This window comes from Haemaphysalis longicornis, unplaced genomic scaffold (assembly GCF_048455015.1).
Source record: "Haemaphysalis longicornis isolate Haplotype H1 unplaced genomic scaffold, Haemaphysalis longicornis Haplotype H1 scaffold_1, whole genome shotgun sequence".
Taxonomy (NCBI): domain Eukaryota; kingdom Metazoa; phylum Arthropoda; class Arachnida; order Ixodida; family Ixodidae; genus Haemaphysalis; species Haemaphysalis longicornis.
In genome coordinates, this window is record NW_027526203.1 from 192,547,380 (window position 1) to 192,570,926 (window position 23,547).

The window sequence follows — 23,547 nt, forward strand, 5'->3', positions numbered from 1 at the left end:
TCGTCCCGCCGCCGCCAGGGGCCGACTGTGTTCGCGCTCCCCCGCTGCGGCCATACCGCGGCCGACCGGCCGAGCCTGCCGGTTCATTCATTCGGCTCCGGTGCTTGCGGCGGGCAGGTGCACGACGTGCTGCTCGCCGGTGCCCACTTTTTTGGCGCGAAAATTGCTTTGTCATCGCCCGTCGGAACGAAATCGTGGTTCTGCAGGAAACGCACAACAATCTCAAGGTAAGCATTCCCGGCAAAAGGGTTTTGCCCCCTTTCTTATTTTTTATTTTTTCCAGCTGCAGCAGGTGCACGACGTGCTGCTCGCCAGTGCCCCTTTTTTGGCGCGAAAGCCCATCGGAATGAAATTATGGTTCTGCCGGAAACGCAACAATCTCCAGGTAAGCAGTACATATTCGCGTCGAAAGGGTTTTGCTTTCATGTGTTTTGCCTTTTTTTTTTTTTTCAGCTGCAGCAAAACGTGCCACCCCTGGCCATGGCACGCCGTGATGGTTTTCGCGCGCTGCGCCCGAGCCGCAAGGACGGAGGTAAAGTAAAGCCTGCGCAGCAGCGATCTGCTAAAAAATGGACGTTGCGCGTGAAGCTGGTGGCCGTTATCTTTTGTTCTTTTCAAGGTGCAGCACGTGGCGTTCCATCGGCGGCTGCAGGGGACCACAAGAATCTAAAAACCAAGTACGGAGGTAAAGTAAAGCCTGCGCAGCAACGATCTGCTTAAAAATGGACGTTGTGCGTGGACCTGGTGGCGGTGATCTTTTGTTCTTTTCCAGGTGTAGCACGTGGCGTTCCATCGGCGGCCTCAGGGGACCGCAAAAATCTAAAAACCAAGGTAAGGCACGCTATGCTGCTGCAAAGTGACCATGGCATTGTGAACGACGTTTCTTTTTTTTTTTTTTTTTTTTTTTTGCGTGGAGCTGGTGGCGGTGATAATTCTTCTTTTCAAAGTATAGCACGTGGCGTTCCCCGAGCATCCCCAGCAAAGGACCGCAAAAATCCGAAAACCAAGTTAAGCCACACAGCAGCCCGCGCTGCTGGAAACTCCTGTGTGTACACAATATTGTTTTTGTTTTATTGCTTTCCTTCCCTTTCAAGGTGCCACCTGGAGTACGGCTATCACCCCAGCAACTGGTATTAGGCGCAACAAAATTCTGGAAAGCAGGCTGAAAACTGGCGATTTAGGCAAAGTGGCACTTTTGTTTGGCGTGACCACAGAAAATTCTGCCGTGTCGTCGTCCAGCTAGAAAATCTGCAACAATTTCAAGCTAGGTAGCAGGCAGATAAAAGCCGGTGATTTACGTAAAGTGGCACCTCCTTTTGAGGCGTTCACAGAACAAAAATTTGCTTTGTTTTTGTCCGTCGAGTAAAAATAATTGCGTATCACGAGAATTGGCATGATAAGAGTCGGAATGAATTTTTGTGTTTGCTTGTTTGGTGTACTTGAGAACAATAAATCTGTCAAGTGCTTATCTGTGGTCTTTCCTTCGTGGTATGATGAGCCCCACTGGACGTTTATATGTTCCACATATAATTATGACCATCAAAAGAGGCAGTTCACTCCCACGAGAACTTATGAGCTGCTGCAATGCTTTTTTTTTTTTTTGCCTAATTTAATCTTATCAACAAACTAGCTATTGCGCTTCCGTTTCTATCCCATAGCCCCCGGCCAGCTCTATATGGGATAAACATGTCAGGGAAAAATAATACCAGCTGCACTTTATTCTGGCACAGAAGGATGGAGGCAGGCATGCTGTTATCGTGTGAACTTCATGCTAGCATTATGGCAGAGCTATCAAATGAAACCAGATGCCCCACTGCAATAATGCAATCACTTGGTGGCTTGCAACTTCACCTAGTCCCTGTGGTGTCCTGAACAGAGCACAAAAACGTAGCTGGCAAGCCCCCCCACCTTTTATTTAAATTCTTTTCTTGTTTAATAAGAGGTTGTCATTGAACATGTCGAACCTAAAACATCTTGGTGCACACAACCTAGCGGTACTTCAGTCGCAACACGTACCTGATCGTGCAAAGTGCATGCCACACACAAGCTCATAGCATGTGGTTGTTGCATTGACGACTTAAACACAAATCCTTGGAGTTAATTTAGCCATCTGTGATGAATGCAGAATTGGCAATGTTTCATAGCACTGTTTGACATGAAATTTGCAAGCTTCGTGTTATAACGAGTCTTTTTGGGAAGCTTGCCATTAAATGACCTGCCATCAGATACAAAGATGCATGACTGAGTATGCTAATAACTGCAGAGGAGCATTTCTAGCCAAAATGCTTGCATCTGCCCCTATAACCTCACACCTCTTTTTTTGTTGTCATTAGTTTTTAACACTGAGTAGTAGACACCCTCCTTCATGTGTTGTGTTTTCATTCCTGCTGGCACATTGCCAGGCACCGTGCCCCAACAAGGGCAGATTAATGTTATCTTGCACACTCCGAAAAGGCCAACCTGGCACATTCACTGGCTCCACTGTCCAAATGCGATAAGAAGTGAATGCTAAGCATCAATGGAAATTTACCCGCCGCAGTGGCTAAGGCGTTGCGCAGCTGAGCACGAGGTCATGGGTTCGATTCCCGGCCGCCGCCGCCGCTTTTCTGATGGAGGCAAAAATGCCCGTGTGCACGATATTTCGGCGCACGTTCAAAATCCCCAGGTGGTCAAAATTAATCCGGAGCCCTTCACTACGGCATGCCTCATCGCCTGTGTTGCGTCGGCGCATTAAACCCTTCAATCAATCAAATCAATGGAAATTTTTTGCGGTATCACAAATTGGCTTTCTTGAACATTCACGGCTGAGCACTGCCTGCTGTGGGATGGTACTTTTAACAAAGATAATGTTGGTGCATACTGAAACACAATGCTCCAGTTCTGCTGTAATTATTGAACAAGTAAAAGGAGTTTTGGGTGATACAGAACGCCCAGGCTGACATATCTTGTCACTGACAGTACAGTAGGCTCTCACTAACTTGAAGTCACTTAATTGGAAGTAATGTGCTGGTTCCGGCAATTTTACATGCAATTCAATGGAAGAAATTGCTTGATAATTTGAAGCTAGAACCCATTATATTAGTTAATTGGAAGTTATATTGAATAGAAACATCAAGGTGACTGTCATTTCTCGATATAAAACCATTTTCAAGTGTCGAAACAGCGCCCTAATTGTTCTCTACTGATGTCGGTGCCATCACAACTAAGGTAGTGCACTGCTGATAAAGCAGCAGGCTAGTTCAGACTCGCGCCAATGTTCACATCTCTTGTGAGGCCCTCAACCTTCTTTGTTTCTCACAGCACTGTGTGAGCAGTTAGGTGAACATTTGAGGCTTTGATTTTAGCGATAAGTCTGCACTATCACGACAACCCATGACATATAAGCTCGACTTCACAACAAAAGTCAAGATTCTGAACGAAATGAAAAAGAGAACGAGTTGCGGACTAATGACAATGCTGTTCAGCTGCATTTTGTTCGATTGAATTGTGGTCCCTGTGGACTTCGTATTATTGGGAGTCAACTGTGCCTTCAAGCGTGAAAGCAGTACTGAAGCTGGATGTTTGCTTCTAGGTGTGCTCAGACAATAAAACATACAACATATGCGTTGTAAAACACCTATATACGCTCTTTGACCAGAGCTTCTTGAGTTCAATTATCAAATCAAAACTTTATTTTATAGGAGTGAAAGTGAGGGAACAGGAATTACGAAAAGGCACATTGACTTCTGATTTTTGTTCATGTCACAAGTATGTGATGCTTTCTTCCTCAAGTTATTGAACATGCATTTTACGTGCATTTCTTTTCTTTCTGAATCTTGAACTGTGAGGAGACTTTGTCCATGACTGCTGTCTACGAGAAGGGTCACGCACCCCTTAAGCCATCAATGAATGGCTTTCTTGCTTGGCTCCCTTTCACCGTATAGGGATGAACAAGTACAGAAGTGAAAGGAAATCCAGTTTTGGCCACGTAGACAGGAATCTTCTCATCTGTTTTTCACATCCTTTCAAGTCAATACAGCTGATTCTGGAACTTCCCCCGTGAAATCGTTTGCCGGTTAAAAAAACAACGCCTTCTCACACAGCTATCGACAGCTGAAACAGTCGAAGAGGCTGAAACGCCTAGTCTCAATGCAGCATGCACAACTTTAGGCTGTTTTTTTCTTTTCTCTTGTGATGCTGAAGCATTTCTGGGTATCGTACTTATCAAAAGGTTAAATTTATGCCTCTGCATCCGCATGTATCTCTTAGTACCAAATCAGAAGGGGCATCATCCCATTCTTTACATGAGTATTGCACTCCACACCGAATGATTTCTGTGCCTCATAAGAGAAGGGTCATGATCTCTCTGCTCATTCTGTTCTTCACGCTACCGATGAGCAATATCAAGAGAATTCCACTCTTCACATAAGTGAGGAACAAGACGAAGCACCATTGTTTACCACAAAAAGCAAGATCCTGCTCCTCATTTCCTTCCTTGATCATACTAGCAAGGAGTTGGGTAAAATGCAAAGTCCATCATGAGGAGCAGTTCAACTCTTCAATGGTCAGCCTCGAATAACAAACAAAAGGCAAGGAAATTAAGGGACGATATGCACCATGCAACACCGTGCACGGCTCTGTTTTTTCTCCTTTTGTCTGAGTCTTCAGGCTGACTGTCGTAGAATTCAACATGTAACAATTAACTGGCTCAGATTCCTCCTATTTGATGCTGAGAAGGGAATCCCACTCATCACACGATAAATCATTGTTAAACACCACTGTTCACCAAATGAGCGTAGCATCATGATCCTGCTCTTCAATTATATAGTAGTATACCTCACACCAACTAAAGATATGTTTCTTAACTTCCTGCCTTTTTTTATCCTTTGTATATTACAATTTCTTATCTTTACTACCTAGTTCATCATGCAATTGTTATGGCCCTAGACATGGTCCTTCACAAGTGGTTGCAGCTGTGGGACCGCATCATTCACAATAAAAAAGTGGAGCAAGTTTAACAGTACAATCAAGGTGCGCAAATGCTGTTTAATTGCCTATTGTGTAAGCGCTGCAACGGTGCCTTCTGTTTGAACTCAAACTGGCTGGAACGTAATATCAACTAGTGTTTGGAATTACTTCTAATGAATATGGGAAATAAAAAATGCAAATATGCTAACAATGCTGGTAAAAAAGTTAGGCTGCTTTGTCTGAGAATGACAATTCCTAAAGCTAATATTTGTAAAATTAAGGGGCCAGGTGTTATCCCCCAGCAAAACCTATCTGCTGGGACCATATAAAACAAAACTAGTTCCAATTTGGACCAACGTCGTTCAGATGCTTGTTTGACCTGGTGCCTGCAGACTCCCAGACGGAGCCATTTTTAGATGAAAGGAGAGCCAGTGACTCCTAAATAGTTTGGACATCGAATGAACCGAGAACAGGGACAGTTGGTAGCATACAACAACCACCGCTCCCACCGATTTCCAGAAAGTCGGCTTCGCTTCGTGCACGAATGCATCGATCGGAAGCTATCGCTCGCTCATCGCTCGCGACGCTTATAATGTATTAGTAATGACACTAACTCACCAACCTAGCCTCCCCCCGTCCTCCCTCGTCTAAGCGGTGTGCAATGCAAGCTTTTTACAAATTCAAAAAGCGTCTGGACGGTTCCCAGACAGTTTATCGAACACCGTTTTATCGAACGCCGTTTTATCGAAAAAATTCCCGCTTTATCGAACGCCGTTTTATCGAATGCCGTTTTATCGAACCACCTACGTCCGTTTTATCGAAAGTGTGGTTTTGCGGCTTTCATTTTACTTTTCGGGGATTATTTTATTTAACTGACTATCGCATTAACCTAACCTGCAGTTAGCTTCATTCTACATTGTCTCTGCCATCCATTACCCACAAAAACCCGCCTATATATGTTGACGCGTCTTTTTTCTGTTTTCGAGATCGTCTTTGTTTTATTCGAATTTTTTGCGCCTTCATTAATTGCTCTCAAGCGTGTATGTCCCCCTTGTATATATTACATCACTTGCCACTATAGCAGCAACCCTAACCCCGCGCGCAATATTTCATAGATGTGTATCGGTGTACTTAGGTTGGTGTTGCCAAATATATCCCTTGCGCCATGGTTCATCAATACGGGATCCAAACTCCTGCCCTCCCCCAACTTTTCTAGTCATGTGGTTTGCACACGACTCCTAACCGGACCTTGTTATGACATTGTTTGCACCTAAAGAAATATCGTGCCAAGAACTTCGGGAATATTAGTGCTATACAAATGGAACGGAGGGGGGGGGGGATCCGACAGTTAAAGTGAGGCCCCAACAGAGGTCGTGGAGTCTAGGAGAACTCATCATAAGTGAACGCGTCACAGCCAACTCGTCATAGGCAAACTCTTCATGTAGGACAAGTCGAATAGGCCACCTTGCACTAGGGAAACTCGTAACCTACGACAAATGACATCCCGCCACAATTTACGTTTTCGTTAATCATGCTCAAATATACAGGATTTCGCATAATTCTCTGCTGATGCGTAAACATTCTTACGCCCCTCATTCGATTCCCCGTCCTTAACACGCCAGACAAGACATCACATTTTGTTGGTTTTTTGTGTGCTTTAGTAAGCTAATCACATGAGTCCATATTACGTTTTGTTTGTTCATTCTCAACTTTTTTCAATTTCACATTTTTATTTCCAAGTAATCGTGTTACGGCCCTGTATTGAGTAGACCTTCACGATTTCTCTATTTTTTTGGTGTTTACTATTTTTATCTTACAGTTTCTTTCTGCCTTATGATAACAAGATAAAAGAGTATGAGCTAAAACCCCAGACACGCTGGGGTGCAACAAGGGGGGGGGGGGGGAGAGATGAAAACGAACCAACCTGTTGTAGGTGACTAATTTTGTCACTAACTTTTTTTATAGTTAGTTCTGAACAAGGCATGAAGAACAGTAGGACAAGGCTTGGTAGCCCCTTAGCAACTGAACTCACAAGCACCAAGAAGTGCCTTACTTATGTAGAACATACGCGGCAAAATAATTAGATAGTGTGTCGACAGAAAAGTGGTGTATACAAAAAAAGTATGAAGCATATCGAAGCATAGTGTAGTCTATACGCCACAATGCCGTGATATGATTCGGTTCGGAGGAGTGACTAGAGACACGAGGAGATTCGTTATGGCAATACCACCTACCCAATGAACAGTGCAGGCAAACTTCGCGCAATACAACAACAAAAACCACGCGCGAAATAAAAGACAACTAGTGCAAAGACTACAAATTCTGTTAAATAGGCTCCCTGCGGAGACAAGATTTGCAAATTACATAGCGATGAGGAAATTAAAAAAAAACGTACTGGAAATTTTGTTACACGAAAAGACCGGGAAAAACAATTTCGATAAAACGGCTTCGATAAAACGTCCGTCGATAAAACGGCGTTCGGTAAAACGGCGTTCGATAAAACGGCTTCGATAAAATGGCGTTCGATAAAACGGCGTTCGATAAACTGTCCGGATCCCGTCTGGACAGGATGATCGAGTTTCCTTTGTTCAGTTTAAACTTCCTTGACTCATTTTGAAGCTGATGACCTTCAGTGGTCGCCGTGCATCGTAATTTCGAGAGGTATAAACAGTGTACAGAATACCGCCTTCATTCCTAGCTATTAGGTGAAAAAATAAACTATCGCCTCTGGTACTGGGGGCGCTGAGTAAACACACGTATTTTAAGCCTAACGCAAAAAAATGAATAATAACATTTCCGTTTCTGCATACATCCCACCCCAAAGGAGCGTCAAGCGTGCTCTGCACATCGCTTTCCAAGTTTTGGGGTTCCTATGAGCTGACACGACACTTTTCATCAGCATTTCCGACTTTTCGTCAACAAGCACGGAGCGCGCACGTGTTTGCTTTGTATTTTATTCGATTGCCTCAGCAAAATAAGCCCCAGTTCTGCATAATTCTTCTATTTTTGGGGAGAAAGATGAGCCGTACTACCGACCGCTATTAAAACGTGATAAAAGGGCCAGACGGCAAAACATCAGCATTTCAAAACATACCTCAGTTACCAACGTACATGCATGGTTGCGCATATATTCCTTAAAATCATGATACGAGAGTTTGTCCCATGATGCACATCGTGGGGCTCAAGTGCACCAAATACAATTGCAGCAAAAAGAAAGCTCCAAAATCTTCTACTCAGATAAAAATAAAGTGTAAATGCTAAACGGTAAGAGCTAGCTTAGCTCTTGCATAGCTTGCATAGCTTGCATTCGGCGTTATGTTTGAACATGAGTGGATTAATTAGGAAGTTTCAACTTAAAAAGTGTGCTATATATGCTTCTCGCTAGCTATTTTATAAGCTAATTCAGTGTAAGGCACAATCTGTGTGCTTTGTGGATGTGTAATTGATTGTTACCTCATCCTGTTTATCCCACTGATGTCAGCAAAGTGCGATTCTCTATACATACCAAAAACTATGCAAACAATTTATAGCAAGGAGGACTATATTATAATCCTTGTAAGATAAGTTTGATTAAAAGCACCACGATTCAATTTGCTAATTTACAGACAAGGGCAGCTATGTGCAAATGCTGCTGCTCTATGGAGGGAACCACCTGGGTCTCTCACCACAGCAAATCGATCACTGTCACCTATGGATGTGAGTAAAAAAAGTGTGGAGGGGGGAGGCAAACCGAGGCACCAAACCCCCTGTGTTACCAAAAATAAGACATGTAATAACATAAATTGCTTCCCTCTTCACAGGGAACTGATACAGGTGCTCTGTGCCACGAAAGCTACCAGATTACATTTAAACAATGCTACAGTTATTGCAATATTTTGCTTTTATTTAGAGGTTTACTTATTTAGACACCATTTATTTGAGGTACGTAATACATGAATACATGTTCACGTATGATGACATGCACTATCAGGTAACGCGTATGAAAATGTGACCGCAGTCTTGGGATCAAACTAAGGGAGTTTTATGCGATGAAGCCAGGTACAGGCTATGAGGCATGCCACAGTAAAGTGCTAGAGATATCGCAGTATTGGATGACAACTGTACTGTTGACCATGATGCATTATGCTTTTGCTGAAATAGGTTCGCACTTTTTTGCTGAGTTACTTTCAGTTTCTTTCAGTTAGTCCATCAACTGATCAATCAACCGAACATAAACTCAGGGGTTTACTGCCTTGAACATATAAGTAAACTGTAGAGTTGATTTTAAGTGAGTTACTTTAACCGAGTTAGAATTGATTTTAAGTGTGTTCAGTGCACTACGTTCCTTTTGCACAGATGTAAAATATACATTGAGATCATGACCTATGAAGCCAGTCATGGTGAATGTGCTATGAAACTGCAGTCATAAAATATGCCTTATATTTTATTTGCATACAGTTCCCAGTACGGCTACTCACAGCATCTGTACATATTCTGAGTACGCATTTGCTTGATATAGAAGGCATAATTTATAATTTGCCTTGTAAAGTCCCAAAGAAAATGGTACGCTGCAGAGTTTCCTTTAAAAATTCTTACAATCTCTTAGGATGGCCATAACCACCATCATGGGGGTATTCTCAATGACAGTAAGACGTTTCTGCAGGGAAGTGTTATTTCTGAAGAATGCAGCAGCATAGCGAAACTAGAAAACACTAGTGTGACTTTAGACGATACGAAGCTCATAATATTTGTGCAAGTTTCCCTGAAAGATGGCCCTCAGTCAGCAGTGATGAGCTTCCAATTTTTCTCGACAACCTGAACTCTTCTGTGACGCTGCAGTAAAACTATAATTGTGTGACAATTCAGCTTCCACTCATTCAGGATATTTCAGACTAAAGCCCCTACTTTGAAGTGAAGCAAATTGCACTTTTCTTCTGGTCAGGCATGAAGAGAACAGTATATATACTCACTCATTTCATATGCAAGTATGAACTGCACTGATCTTCCATTGTGTGCAAAAATGTGATTGCCGTCTTCGGATGAAAAAGCCAAGGTAGTTTTACACGCTGAAACTAGAAATGGCTACAGGGAATGCCATAGTGGATGCTGGGAAATTGTACTCTTCGATGAACTCTACTTCTGACCATGTGTTGACGATCTTTCCTAAAATAGGTTCGTATTTTTGCTGCCGAGGTTACTTTCACTTAATCCATTTGTCAATAATGCTATTCAGTGTTCAAAAGCAAAAAATTCTGTTTGAAGTTTCGCATTTGTGGCACACCATTCTTCAGTTGGATACGTCCAAGGACACCGCAGGTTTTTTGCTAACCGATCAGTTGGTTTGTATTTTTTTTTCCACTCAGGCCAACAGGAAATTGTAAATTGAATAAAAGAATTCTATTTGTTCCCAGGACTTCGCTTAAACACATGTATGACCAGCCATTTATAGCATGGTGCAAACTGAAATGATTAACAGGAGTCAGCACGTTTAGAAGTGGTAGTGCACTGAAAATTGCACTTGATGGGAACGGGATGCGTCTTTTAGTCACAGTCATTTTCAGTGTAGTTTCTTTTTTGCTTGCATGCATGGCTACATATTCAGTGGTTGCAGGTTTGCATGAAAAGTAAACAGACACAGCTGTCAAAAGATGTGGACACACTTTATTATTGAGGGTACATGGGTATTGGGTTCAGACCTTGAAATTTATTTATACTCTAACAAAGAATAACTTTAGGCAGTGCCATCCTCTTGCAGTCTTGCAGGCAATAGTTCTTTGTACCCTTGTTTGCACAACGCCAGCAATCGCAGCATCAGCGTCTCTGCACTCCTTCCCATCATGCTGCAAACCTGTAATGTTGAAAGGAAACAAAACACAGGGTACCCACAAGTGTTCTGTAATGACAAGCTCATCATTCATTGACAAGGAAACAGCATGGGTTGCTAAGGCATTTTGCTACAAAAGGCACTGAAACAGGGCAGGTTTCATGCAGTACTATTGTGGACCCATAGAGCACCTTCTGTAAGAAGAGCTCAATAGTCGTGTATACGATGCACACCAACGGTGGGACCCATTTGTGTACTTCTTTCCAGACGTGCCAGGCAGACAGGCCGAGAGATAATCGAAGCGTGCAACATTTGAAAACTGGGAGGCGATTGTGTTACATCGCCAGTACTTTGTGACAGAGTTCGCCTTCTTAACCAGTACATGCCGCCAAACACAAGTGCGGCATTGAACTTGATGTTCCTCCTTTATGAAACTCTGTTATCAGCTCGGCAGTGGTCCATAGCTGAAGGATCATGTGTGTCAAGTAAAAGGCTCTACCAGTGTTTGTCATGTGAAGGGGCGGGGGGAGAAGGGCAAGGAAGTACGTTCGAGTGGAATGTGTTCCATCTCTTTTCTTCTGTTGATGCCAAGGTTTATGTTTAGTGCACATTCCACAAAAAACTAGTTGTGAATCATCACTCGACTTGTCTGCTTCGTTCGTCCCAGTCTTTTTCGTGCTGTTGTTAAGATGACACATACCAACTCGCCCAGCTCACCCCTCTGGATATGTTACGGTTGGCTATGCTACAGCTAGTAAAATATGAGCAACCACACGTAAAGCCATACGATAAAAAAGCTTTCAAGGTGGGATTTACTGCAATAACTTCTTGTGCAAGAAGTTACTCCGGTAAGCACTCAGAATGATAAAAACCAACTTGATGTGGATAAGCCGAGTCCAATCGTAGTGCTGTTGCAAGGGCAAAAGTTTTTGGCAGCATGCACACGAAATGGAGTACATGTGCATCTCAGAGCAGCTCACAGGCTTCCGGCAGCACCAGGCTGCGATGAACTCCATTGCCAACGTAATGACAGAGCTAGAGCACACCCAGACTACCAGGCAGGTGGCAGCCCTCGTGCTACTTGATGCAGTGCCGTAGCCAGGGGGGAGGGGGGGGGCTGACCGGGCTTCAGGCCCCCCCCCCCCCGAAATTTTTCCGGCCATCGCCATGCTGCCTGTATGCCTGGTACGTCGCCTGTGAACAAAGCGGCATATTTTTGAAAGTGCCACTAATGGCACTTTCCACGAAATGCTATGAAAATGCAACGAAAGTGCATGTCTACCCTTCGCATGGAAGGGAGCCGAATCCGGCCGTGACAAAACGAAGCGCCTGAGGGGTGCGAACCGCTGAGGGATGATTTTGGAGGGGTGCAGCCCCAAAAGCGACGGTGCCTTCGGGTAAGCTCAGCGCACGGGACGCCAAAGGCATGCGTTGTATCCCTTTGTGGAGACGTGCGGCGAGACCGAGAATAATTGGTTGGCTGAGTTGTTCTCAGCAGAGGAGATTGACTCGTCCGGGGAAGCATGGAGTGGTCTGCACCATGGTCCGCACTAACTCGCGGCGGAAAAAAAGAGGGACCGCCGGCCATTGATGGTTGAAGACTGGTACAATGCAGGCCCGAACGGGAACAGACGATCTTTGTATGTTAAGCAGAACAATGTGCAAGCGGCAGTGGCTGATCACGGCTGCTCCCTCTCCTAGAAAGGGGGAGATCAAGTGGCCATGGGCACACATTAAAGACTCGTGCAAGGTAACTGAAGAATGCGATGGGCTACGTAATGGGTGAAACGTGCAGTTTCACCCATTTCACCAGCTGAATGAATGCCGTGCGCGGGCAGAGGGCCTTTGTGATTGAGACACACCGCAAGGTACGCCCCTCTTCCTCGCGTCAGCCCTTCATTCTTCCTTTTTCACGTTTCTGTCGAGGCCCGGAGGGTTTTGTTGGAGTGGGCTCAGATTGCGCGCACTGAGTGTTGTCCCCTTCCGACGGCGATGTTGCGACAGTCAATTTCACCCCCGCGATTAGGCAGATTTGTTCGGCGGTATTCTCCCCTAACCTAGGAAACTGCAAAACAGCGGGTCGACAAAAGGGCGTGCTACGGCTCCCCGAGCCAGTTCCAGACTTTATCCTAAATGTGAAGGCACGACGGTCACCAGCCCTGCCACAGGCAGACGGCGTCGCGACAGTAACAGTAACAATACCCGCCGCGGTGGCTCAGTGGCTAAGGCGTTGCGCTACTGAGCACGAGGTCGCGGGTTCGATTCCCGGCCGCGGCGGCCGCTTTTCTGATGGAGGCAAAAAGCAAAAACGCCCGTGTGTACGAGATTTCGGCGCACGTTAAAGATCCCCAGGTGGTCAAAATTAATCCGGAGCCCTCCACTACGGCGCGCCTCATCGCCTGCGTTGCGTCGGCGCGTTAAAACCCTACAATCAATCAATCAATCAATCATCAGCGACAGTAACAACGATCAGATGGCCATATTCGGCTGCCCAGAGCAGTGTATATTCAGGGGCTGGAGTCACAACGGCGATATCGAATAGTAAGTCATTTTCTTCCAGTCACTAATCCTTACATGATCACTGATGTCTTTTGACGATGGAGGTTGCATTGTACGTTAAGTTGTGCGGTGCAGATCAATTATGCATTCTTTGATATTTAAATATTCACTTCTTAATATTTACACGATGCCACAGTACCTTGTGTCTCCGAGCTAAAAAATGTCTATCTTGTTTTATTCCGAATGCAGTATTTGCGTTTGAATTGGTAATTGAATGCACCCACGGTGGAGCGGATAGGTGACTTTTAATGAGGGAAAATGTAAATTCAACTCCTGTAAAGGCCCAAATATTTTATTATGCACGAAGTTGGAGAGGATTACTCAGAGTGTATCGGGACAGCGTAGCATCAGTACATGAAGAATGAAATATATATTTGTTCTGGCTGCAATCCACTGCTACACCCAATTTTAAAACCATAGCAGTGTGCGCAGCGCAAGTGAAGGACTTTCGTACTGGTGGCAAAGAAGAGCTCTAGAGAGAGAGAGAAACAACTTTCGCTGAGCCCATTTCAGGTGACGCTCGCAGGCGTCAGACGGGGTGGAACCCTATTCACGAGTCCCATATGAGTCCGATAGCTCCTGGCCCCTGGACGCGAGCTCTTGCTGCGTCGACAGGTCGGGGCTGGACATCAAGATCTCCCATCGCTGGGTAGGGGGGGTGCCTTTCTGGTAGAATTTTCCTTTAATGCTTCCTGGCCTTTGAAGTTCTGTGGGCGCAGGACTATCGTTCTTTCAAGGCTCAATCGGTCGTGCATGACAACAGAATTTCCTAATTAAATAAACGGCCACATACAACAGGCCCTCTCAAGAGCACCAGCACACCTCCACCAGCCTCCTCCCCTCACCCCCCCCCCTCGACGCGCGCACACACACACACATACGGGTGCGCGCCAATGTGATTCTTTCCGGATCCACAACTGATACATTCTAAAATGTTGCATGAAGCACATTTTGAGCAATCGTCAGCATTTCTTAAGTAACCGAAATACCAAGGAAGTATCACGGTAAACAACTTTGCAATTTTTAGCCAATCTATTCTGTCGTAGCCTGAAACCATGCTTTAGTTTGAACATCACGGTCGCTGTCAACCAAGGAAATAGTTTAACTGCGTCATTACTGTCCGCTTCATGCTAAAGCATGGTAGTCTTTGGTCTTTCTGTATGCGGGGCCATGCCAATACGCATGTTTTCTTGGTGCACTCCGGGAAACAAAATGCTGACTTGTTTCGGGCATCGCACCATGCCCGAAGGTCATGCTGGCTCTGCACAGCTGCCCAATCCTCCGTTTTCTGGTGGACAAAGAAGATTTCAAACATAATTTCCATTTCCCGCGTCTGCAACGAAAACTACAAAACTTCTGTGCGCCCTATACATTCCAGAACCGCCCATGCTCATGAACTGCAAATACTTTTTTTATCGTTTAGCTTTAAAACCGGCAGTGTGTACTCGGCTGAAAAATGGCAGCGCACGCGTCAGCTAAAAAAGTATGTCCTTTCATTAAAGTTTGAAACCAAAATGGTAGGACCGCATTATAACTCTTTCATCAGATCTCACAACAAAATTCAAAACGTAGCAATATTTTGCTCAGCTTGCACAAAACATGCCTGCCCGCAAGAGTATGGTCAGACATCGCCGTATTTGCGTTATTTTTTCTTGCTAAATATAAAGTTCGATACAGCATTGAATGGCGAACTTTGCAGTGACTTGCTCTACCTCATCTGGGAGTGGTAACTAAAGGGGGTGGCTGCTCCAGAAAAGGTATAGCTTGATAGTACACGCCTTCAGGCAGATTATAGGGCATTTATGCACGAAGCATTGAAAACGTGACCGCTAGGAATGCAACTACTTGAGAACACCAAGCTCATTACAGCAGACTCTAAGTTGGGTTGTGCAGAAATGTCAACCAGATTCATTATGTTACAAAAGCACAAGCTTCTCCGCCCCGATGAGTCACAAAACAGAAGCGCAAATTTAAACTGGCATGACTTAACAAATGCCGATGGCTGAATTATTCCGCTTTGCGTGTGGACTAATATTGCCAGGTTCATGTAATTTTCGCCCTTAACAGCGCTGTTCTTGCGCGTGATAAGATCAAATGATAAGATCAATGAAGGCCCCTCAAAAATCACGCAATCATGTTCCTTGGCGATGACTTAGGTCGTTGGGCGCCAATCATCCAACAAGATCCTGTGCTGTCATAGTGAAATCGCCGCCGGAAAGTGGGCGGGGATTCGCCATTGCTTCAAATGTTTAATTTAATATATCGATAATTCCTTCGAAGTTTGCTGTAAGACTGATATCATTGTTATCGAGACAAGAAAGTCTTTTTAATGAACCAAACATGTATTTTATCTTCATAGCCTTTAACCCTTTGAGGGTTTTTGCCGTACGTGTACTGCGGTGGTTTTCCGTCCCGCAAGGTCTTTGCCGTACGGGTACGATTTCGAGCATCCGTTTGAAATTTCGCGCCATATTAACGATGCATGCTCCCTGGGAGGTGCTGCCACCTCCTGGGACTTACAAGAAGTGTTTGAAATTTGATTGTGCTACCTTCTTGCGGTGAAAAACAGAACTCTCTGGCTTCAGCGCGTTACGGCGTCTGTACGTGTTAACGCGTTTCGTGGTTTCAGTTTCGCCACGTGATCGCATCGGAGGCGCGCGAAACTTGATCGACGCTCGCTATCAGGGGCGGCGGAAGTTGATTTCGATCTATATTGGCGCTGCTCTTATCTTGTTTATTACCCACGCTCACTAGGTATTCTTGCCCTCCTTGCTTGGAACTGAAGTAACCTAATCGGAGACTCCATTGTGGGGGCGGCGGAAGTTGATTTCTATCTATATTGGCGCTGCTATTAGCTTGTTTATCACCGGCGTTTTCTCGCTCTCCTCGTTTACTGGGTTGCCTTCGAGTTCTTCAGATGCACGGCAAAGCAGCGATATGGCCCAATGAACTGCCCGCTGTGATGACACCGACCGCGATGACTCATCTGACTCTGAGTTTACTCCTTTCACCGAATCTGAATCGGAAGATAGCCTTTTTTCGGAAGAAGACAGCTCATTTTCGGACATGCGCTGTATGTGTGCAGACTTCAATAAGGCACTGTGCATAGACCCGTGTTTCAAGGAATACCACACTCTGAAATACTATTGAACATTTTTCAGTTCTAAGTGATGCTGACCCCAAAATACTGTTCCTGATAATTTTTTACCATTTAATCATGACTTTAGACATTTTGTACATTCCAAATCCGCAATAAACTAATTTGACCACCAGGGAAAGTACTTTTAAAAAAAATTCGACCCTCAAAGGGTTAAGGGCGCTTGCAAACTTCCACGCTTTTTTTTTCTATCAGGGGGGGGGAAATAAAGGGTGCCTTCAACAACCTCCAGCACCCTGTCATCTCCCTGGCCATAAAGGAGGCCGGCATTGCGGACAAGCTGCGGGGCTCCGTCGAGGCGTTCGTGACGGGCCTCATGGCACAAAGGCAGGTAGGCAACGCCCTGTCGGTGCCTCAACCAGTGGATGTGGGCACCCTGTAGGGCACAGTCGTCAGCCCCTTACTCTTCAACATGGTCACAGTGGCACTATCAGACGGCCTGCACAGTAGAAGGGCGCACAGGGTGTACCTGTCTGTGTACGCCGCAGCCGCAGCCCTGTAGGCACTAGGCCCCATGGCGGGCTGCCGAGGCGTCGTTCTGCAGCTGCAGGCACCCCCGGATGCAGTGCGGGCCAAGCTCGCCAATGTCAGCCTGCAGCTGTCGGGCACCGAGATGGAGGCGATGCTTGTTCACTGGGACACCCAGGCCTGCTGCAGGGTCACATGCCTGCAAGTTGACAGCGAGCAGCTCGGGTGGAAGACCAGGGTGCGCTACCTGGTGCTCATGCTGGACCACCGAGATGGCTTCTGCCAGGCCGCCAAGCAGCTCCGTGCCAGGACCGGATGGCCACCTTGGCTGTGAGTAAGGTGGCCGCCCAAGACTGTGGCTGCTCCCAACAGACAGCCTTTGGCTGTAGGGCTGCTGATGTGTGCGCTGCCGCTGGTCACCTTGCCGAAACCAAATTGGTGGCAGTTGGAGGGTGACTGCCGCAAAGGCGCCCGTGCCTGCTTTGGAGCTCACAGTGCCACAAGACGCTGGCCAAGGCGGGGGTGTGGACAATCGGGATGGCGGTAGAGCAGCAGGCCCTGGGCCACATCGACTGGCTGCAGCGCGCCAAAGGGGGAGGCCTCCTCTGCAGTAGCTGCGCATCCACCTGCACTCGTTCAGTGCTCCACCACACCACCTCAATTAAGGACTGATGCCACAACCAACGTGCTCCATCGCAAGGAATGAAGGAAACTGGCCACGAGGTACTTTCCATTGGTTGCCACATTTGATGAGCTCATGGCAAAAATGTCTGCATACCGCGCTGCAAACCACGTGCAGCTTTGGAAGAGAGACACTAGAACTATCACAGGAGTGAAAAAGCGTGATGTAAAGATTGATAGCAAGATGCCCAAGACCCTGAAGTATTACCAGATACGTTAGTGCTGCATCCATGGGGGCATGAAGTTCGTGAGCAGCAATAATGGCGGCGTGCACATAAATTATTGCAAGTCCCTCCTTGAAAACGTTTTTGTTACATTTACCCGCGGTTGCTCATTTCTTGCTAGCCATAACATAGCTAATCTCCAGGCTCAAGCCTTACTAGTTTCACTATGCACTTTGTTGTTCGGCTTGCCTGAGAGAGAGAGATCAAACTTTATTTAAAGCGGCCCATGTCCGGGCTGCCTGAGCACATTATCACAAAATGCGATGTATGCCTGGCTCCATTGAAACATATAGTTTTATCGCTTGTGCATAAAGCAGCGCAGATCTATCTGTCTTGCTGGTGGAAAAAACATCTCTGTAGACAGCAAACGGGAGCCGACTGAAATTTTAAAAAGGAATTTTCACGGATGCCGGAAGAGTGGGTTCAAAAGAAATTTACTGGCAGGTTGTCATGCGACCCCAGTCGGCTAACGAGAAACAACTGCCGCGAAAAATTTATACAAGGGATTATCACGGATGCAATGAGAATTGCCGCAGCCATATCAGATTTTGTGCTATGCCAGGTAATTAGGCAAGGCTTGCGAGTTGCTCTTGCCTTATTTTGTAGGAGCCTCGCACTTACCACCTGGCGGATGTACTGTCAGGCAGGCTCTGTGAGTAAAACAACAAAAAACATTTCGGCGAAGCCACAAGTAATAGTCTACTGCAACAGGGTTTTCCGAAGGCGCACAAAAATAGAAGCGTGTCATACATTCGCTGTAAGCCCCCGCCGATTAGGTTCAGCTTTTGGATACAGCTTATTTTATTAGGCATCAAACACAGAGTATTTCATGGGAAATACAGGACAATTACATGACCTACATATGTTTCTTTCCAGTCGCAAGTGGTTCACACTGGCGACTGGAGCGGTAGAAGCGACGAGATTTCTGCCGCTTTCCTTGTTCGTTTGGTCTCGACCAATTTTTGTCGCCGCGGACAGCAATCGCGTCGCTTCTATCGCTCCAGTCGCAAGTGCGAACGGGCCTTCACACTTGCGCTGCGTAGCCACACCACATCGCAATCTAAACCAATTTTTCGTGATTCACGCCGCCGTTAAAGCATGCACTGCCCATGTCAACACAACATTTCAATCTCCTATCAGGAATTTCACGATAGGCAAGCGCTTAAGCTTATTATTTGTGGAACGTTGGAAGCGGTCTCGAAATGTTATTAGAAAGTACAGTCAGGCTCAATTTGAAGGTTATCGCGGGAGCACCGAGCAAGCAAGACCAGAGCGCCGTTCCGTGGCACTTTTTTTCATTCGCGAAGATGAGATTATGCTGCCCCCCTCACCTCTTGGCTGTTGCATAGAATGCGCTCACCCCCTTCTAGAAAGGCCGACTGCCGCAGTTTTTTTCTTCATTCCTTTTTGGGTGACGTATCCGCGTTTCGTTCCTCGGCAACCTGATAACACCGAAGATACCTTGGCACGCGGCGTTGCCTCGGCATTGCGGAAGCAAATTACATTTTTTTACACAACAATGCCCTGGCATGCCGGCATAGTTACCCTGAGAAGGTTGCGTATCAGTGTGAAGTGTGTTGACGAAAGGATAAAGAAAAAAAGAAACGAGCGTCCTTTATCGTTTTTGACGGCAATGCGCGCACTGCCTGGAACAGCCATGGGAGAAGCAAACCTAGCATAATCTCGTTGTGGCTGATGCTAAAAAGTGTCACGCTAAGGGGCTGTCGTCGCGGTCGGTCGGTGCTCCCGCGATCACCTTCAAATTGATCCCGACTGTACGCCTTGCTGCTAAGGTTGAGGCTCTGAACAGGGTGGACAAAGGGGGTGATCGTCATTTCCACAGGGACGGTCGTCATTTCAGTGCACAGGCGCAACAATACCTGCACACGCCACGCAGGAAAAATATGGAATACAATGCGATCGTTCCACGAACAAATCTGTCGTCAAAACTTGTTTTATCTCCCTTTTTTTCCCCCTGAACACACTGAGTTCATGAAATGACGCACGTGGAGCGTGCACCTTCTGCAAAAGAAAAACAACCGGACCCAAAAGTTCACGTAAAAGGAATGTTTAAAGTAAACAAGAAGGCCAAAATAAAAATAACCGAGCACTAATAACAGAGCACATGGATGCCTCACCTTTTTTACTGCGGGCAGTGGCATCTACAGTGTGCTGAAACTCAACACACCACACCATGATGAATAACCAGATTCTTCTTGCATGAAAGCGACGATTGCATCGGTCGAATTTTAAGGTATATGCATGTCTTTAACACACTTTCCCTTCAGTAGCTAACTTCTGCAATCTCAACACAAAGAAGCCCGCTTGAAAAGCAAGAGCTTTCCGCCATTTTGGCCAAGCGCGGGGGCGTGAAATAAATTGCCCGGACGCTCAGACGCGAAAGAGAGAAAAGGAGGAGTGCGAGTGGGAAAGGCGAAGGGCGCTTGGCTTTTCCGCCGTTGTGCACACTCCCCGCGCTCTGGGACCGCCCTGCCGGTATAGTCCCTAGAAATATGTGCTAGTCTGCCGTCCGCGCGCTTTCTCTATGGGAAGGCGTGTCCGCGACGCTGATGCACGCACAGCGCTGCGCAGAGGGCGCTGCGAGCAATCGGAGCGCCCGAGCGGCCGGAGCGAGAGCGGCCGCAGGTCGGCCTGTGCCGCGCGCTACTGCCGCGGAGCGCGAGCGCGCAACGGGGTTTGTCGGCCACTTAGAGCGGTGAAATCGAATGGTACGAGGTACATCAGCTCACAATTGAAGGTACGATAGTACTATAAGACCTTTTAGTTTCACGCCCCGAGTTTTTTGCGAATTGGGCTACGGAGCCTCTTTGCGGCCGCTAAATTTCGCGAGTGAGACCGAAGGATGAAACCGCAGCAACCAGCGCAGCCGTGCGTTTCACTACCACCGCTTGAACCATTATTAAAGTGAAGCTTTCTATGTCTCACTGATGGCCTATGTCGCCTCGAAAAAGCACTGCAGGAAAGCCAACTGTCTGACGACGGTGATGTTTGTGAGTAAAGTGAGAGGAAAAAAAACGCTTCCCGTGGTCAGAATCGAAGCTGGCTCCATCGCGTTATGAAGCCGACGTCTATCTCATTGCGCAATTCCAACATGGTCAAAGCAGTTTGGATTTGGAGAGGAGTGCATGGACGTGCACATGTAATTAGTCAGAAAAATTATCCACTCCTCCACTCCGCAACGATGGTTGAACACGAAGCTTGCTTCGCGTTAAATCAAACGGCAAAGTGTCGATGTCAAATCCGGCGCGATCATAAGTCCATAATTCGTGCGAGTCAAAGTCAAAACTCAGACGACAAGGAATCGCTCACAAGAAAGCTTCGCGTTCAACCATAAATGTTCAGACAGTGAGATCCCGTTCAAAAAGAGCTCCCTGCGTCACCAGAAGCTGCGTTCGTTCCACATCGAAACTACCGAGTCATTCCCGAACGTCATTGACGGTGACAAGCGCGCAGCCGGCTGGTAGGCCGACAAGAAGAAAAGCGAAAGCTTGAGTAAAATGTTGTGCCAGCAAAAACTTGTTCCTATATACTTTGGGCAGAGTGCGAGGGGAGGGGGGATAAAGCAAGGTATATATGGTCATCACAGTATAAATAAACCTCAATATCTTTACTCCTTGGTTTCAAACAGCCGCGACTATAATGATTGGCCATAACACAAATATTCTTCCGTTTTGCTTTCCCCGCGTGCGTCTCGTAATTCACTCCGAGTGTGTGGGTGATCAAAAAGAATTAACCTGTGCAATGAGGAATGCAAGCGAAGTTACTGATTTGCAGCCGGGTGTTATTAAAAATCAATATCACGTACCCATTGCTGGCGAATATTTCAAATCTTGGTATTCCCGAAAATTACAGGCACGCAAAAGAGGTTTGATAGTACCCAAATTTTTGACAATTTCGAGGTAAGCGGAGTGTTGGGTTAAGCGAAATGCGAAAAATGTATGGCCAGATCACTGGAATAAGAGCTAGCGCTGGTAACAAACGCTCCGATGCACAGGGGCGCTTCCGGAATACAGGCAAAATAATTTGCAGAAAAAAACAATTTTTTTAGGTATTGCGGAAAAAGAACTGCGTGATGCTCGCCTGTTTCGCCTTCGCATCTGGTCCCAAAAAAAGTGTTCTCAAGCTCTCAATGCCGCATCAACTGTTGGTCGCCAACGCCATATTCTATCTTGCTGTGAAGCAGGCAAAGCATATTTTTTCCTTTTTCCTGCCGTTTTTGGCCCTTATTGAGACACGTCGTCGTCCACATGATCAGAAGCGTCTTCCCCAGCTATATCAACGATGTAGGCGTCAGACAGCACTCCGCTAACGGGCCATCGGCCGCGCACAGTGCGTAACCCGCGCAAATTTGCCGTTCGCGACGGTGTTCGGCTCGTAATGAAAGCTAAGCTTTAACCGAGAGCTTATCAGCTGCCTGCAGCGAATGTTGCATTGCGTCCTCTTTGTCAACATTTCGAGATATCCGTGATCCCCGAAAAGACGTTTCGAGACAAAGGGTGGAAAATGTTGCCTATGGCAGGAATATGCACGGCAAGAAAAGGATTCGACTTAACCGATATTTCGAGATATCCGAGTTCGAGTTATGGGGAAATCACCGTATATGATGACTGAAGGTGATAAAACTTCGTGGGCATGTGCACACGTCGTTTTTTTTTTTTTTATTCGGCATTTACATTTAACAGATTCCCAGTTGACTGGACGTAACTGAGGGGGCCGCGAAGACGTGCGCTTAAGGGCCTCCAGATCAACGATGCGAAAGGTCAGAAGGCACCGGTTCGAGCTGCTTTATTTACATACACGTACAGGGGACATCTTGGGAAACTTGCAAAGTGCAAAGACAGACGGTTACAAAGAGCCATACAAAGAAGCGGAGCGCCGACACACCACACACTCATTTTCACGCGCTGGCTAATCCATCAGTTAACAACGGCGGGGGTATTCACAAAGAAGGGTTGTTTGCTTGGTAATGTAGCTGAAGTCCCGCATGATGTTTCCAAGCTGGGAAACGATGCCGTGCCGGCAGTGTTCCCGAAGCCCCCGTGTATGTGTCGAAATCGGTTCGTCACATACTCGGGGGCGTAGCGACACGATTCCGCGGTTTTTACAAGGCTCGATCCTTCATAATACGCGAAAACGTACTCCTGTCACTTCACGCTTCGGTTAAAACTCTTCGTACTGGTAAGAACCAACTTATTTGCCTAATCCGGTTTGTCGACAGAAACGGATAGGGTTCGAAAAGGGGCAGTTAAAATGGGCTGAACCCGCCCAGAAATAGGGCAGAACTACGAAGGCAGCAGCGGCACGGCAGAGCGCCGTCCGCCGCTGCCCATCGCGCCGGCCGGCCACCGCGCTCCGATTGACTGCAGCGCCGCCGCTGCATGCATCACGGAGGAGCCCCCTTCGCGGCCGGCGGACGGCAGACTAGCACATATTTCTAGGCTGCCGGCGTGCGCTAGCCTCTGCTCGGGCACTTTCGTGAAGCGACAAGTGTATCAATCGGCGTGTTTTATTTCGCTCTCTGCGACGGCCGTGCTTTGGATTTAACGCTTAATCCTTCGTATTCTAGCGAAGTTACGAGTGCTTCAACCGTGCCTGTGTTGGATATTTCGCGTTCTCTTACGTGAAGCGGCAACTGTTTGGATACGCAGTGTGCGCTCTACTGTATCCTCTCCTCATGCTCTTACGTG

At 46.5% G+C, this 23,547-nt stretch overlaps 2 protein-coding genes and 1 long non-coding RNA gene across 8 annotated transcripts in view; 2 read left to right on the top strand and 1 right to left on the bottom strand.

Moving 5' to 3' along the window:
• The window catches only part of LOC144140443 (uncharacterized), a 253,062-nt gene that overhangs the window by 98,578 nt on the left and 130,937 nt on the right, over positions 1–23,547 (top strand). The gene's annotated exons all lie outside the window — the stretch shown is intronic.
• Positions 92–1,804, top strand: LOC144167725 (uncharacterized). The gene is made up of 4 exons (XR_013322102.1): positions 92–227; positions 284–385; positions 454–532; positions 620–1,804. It is a non-coding gene; the product is annotated as an uncharacterized LOC144167725 (long non-coding RNA).
• LOC144140390 (uncharacterized) lies at positions 10,566–20,188 on the bottom strand. Of its 3 annotated transcripts, none has more exons than XR_013316349.1 (3): positions 17,182–18,454; positions 16,936–17,117; positions 10,566–10,774 (listed from the first exon to the last, which is right to left on the bottom strand). XR_013316349.1 is itself a non-coding variant. In XM_077672298.1 (3 exons), exons 1-3 carry the CDS (start codon positions 20,033–20,035, stop codon positions 17,097–17,099), a joined length of 408 nt encoding a protein of 135 aa, XP_077528424.1. In that variant the 5' UTR covers positions 20,036–20,188; the 3' UTR covers positions 14,291–17,096. The 3 variants fall into 3 exon arrangements, 1 of the variants encoding a protein (XP_077528424.1); XM_077672298.1 differs by lacking the exon at positions 10,566–10,774 and adding an exon at positions 19,978–20,188 and having other exon boundaries at positions 14,291–17,117; positions 17,182–17,510; XR_013316348.1 differs by lacking the exon at positions 10,566–10,774 and having other exon boundaries at positions 14,280–17,114.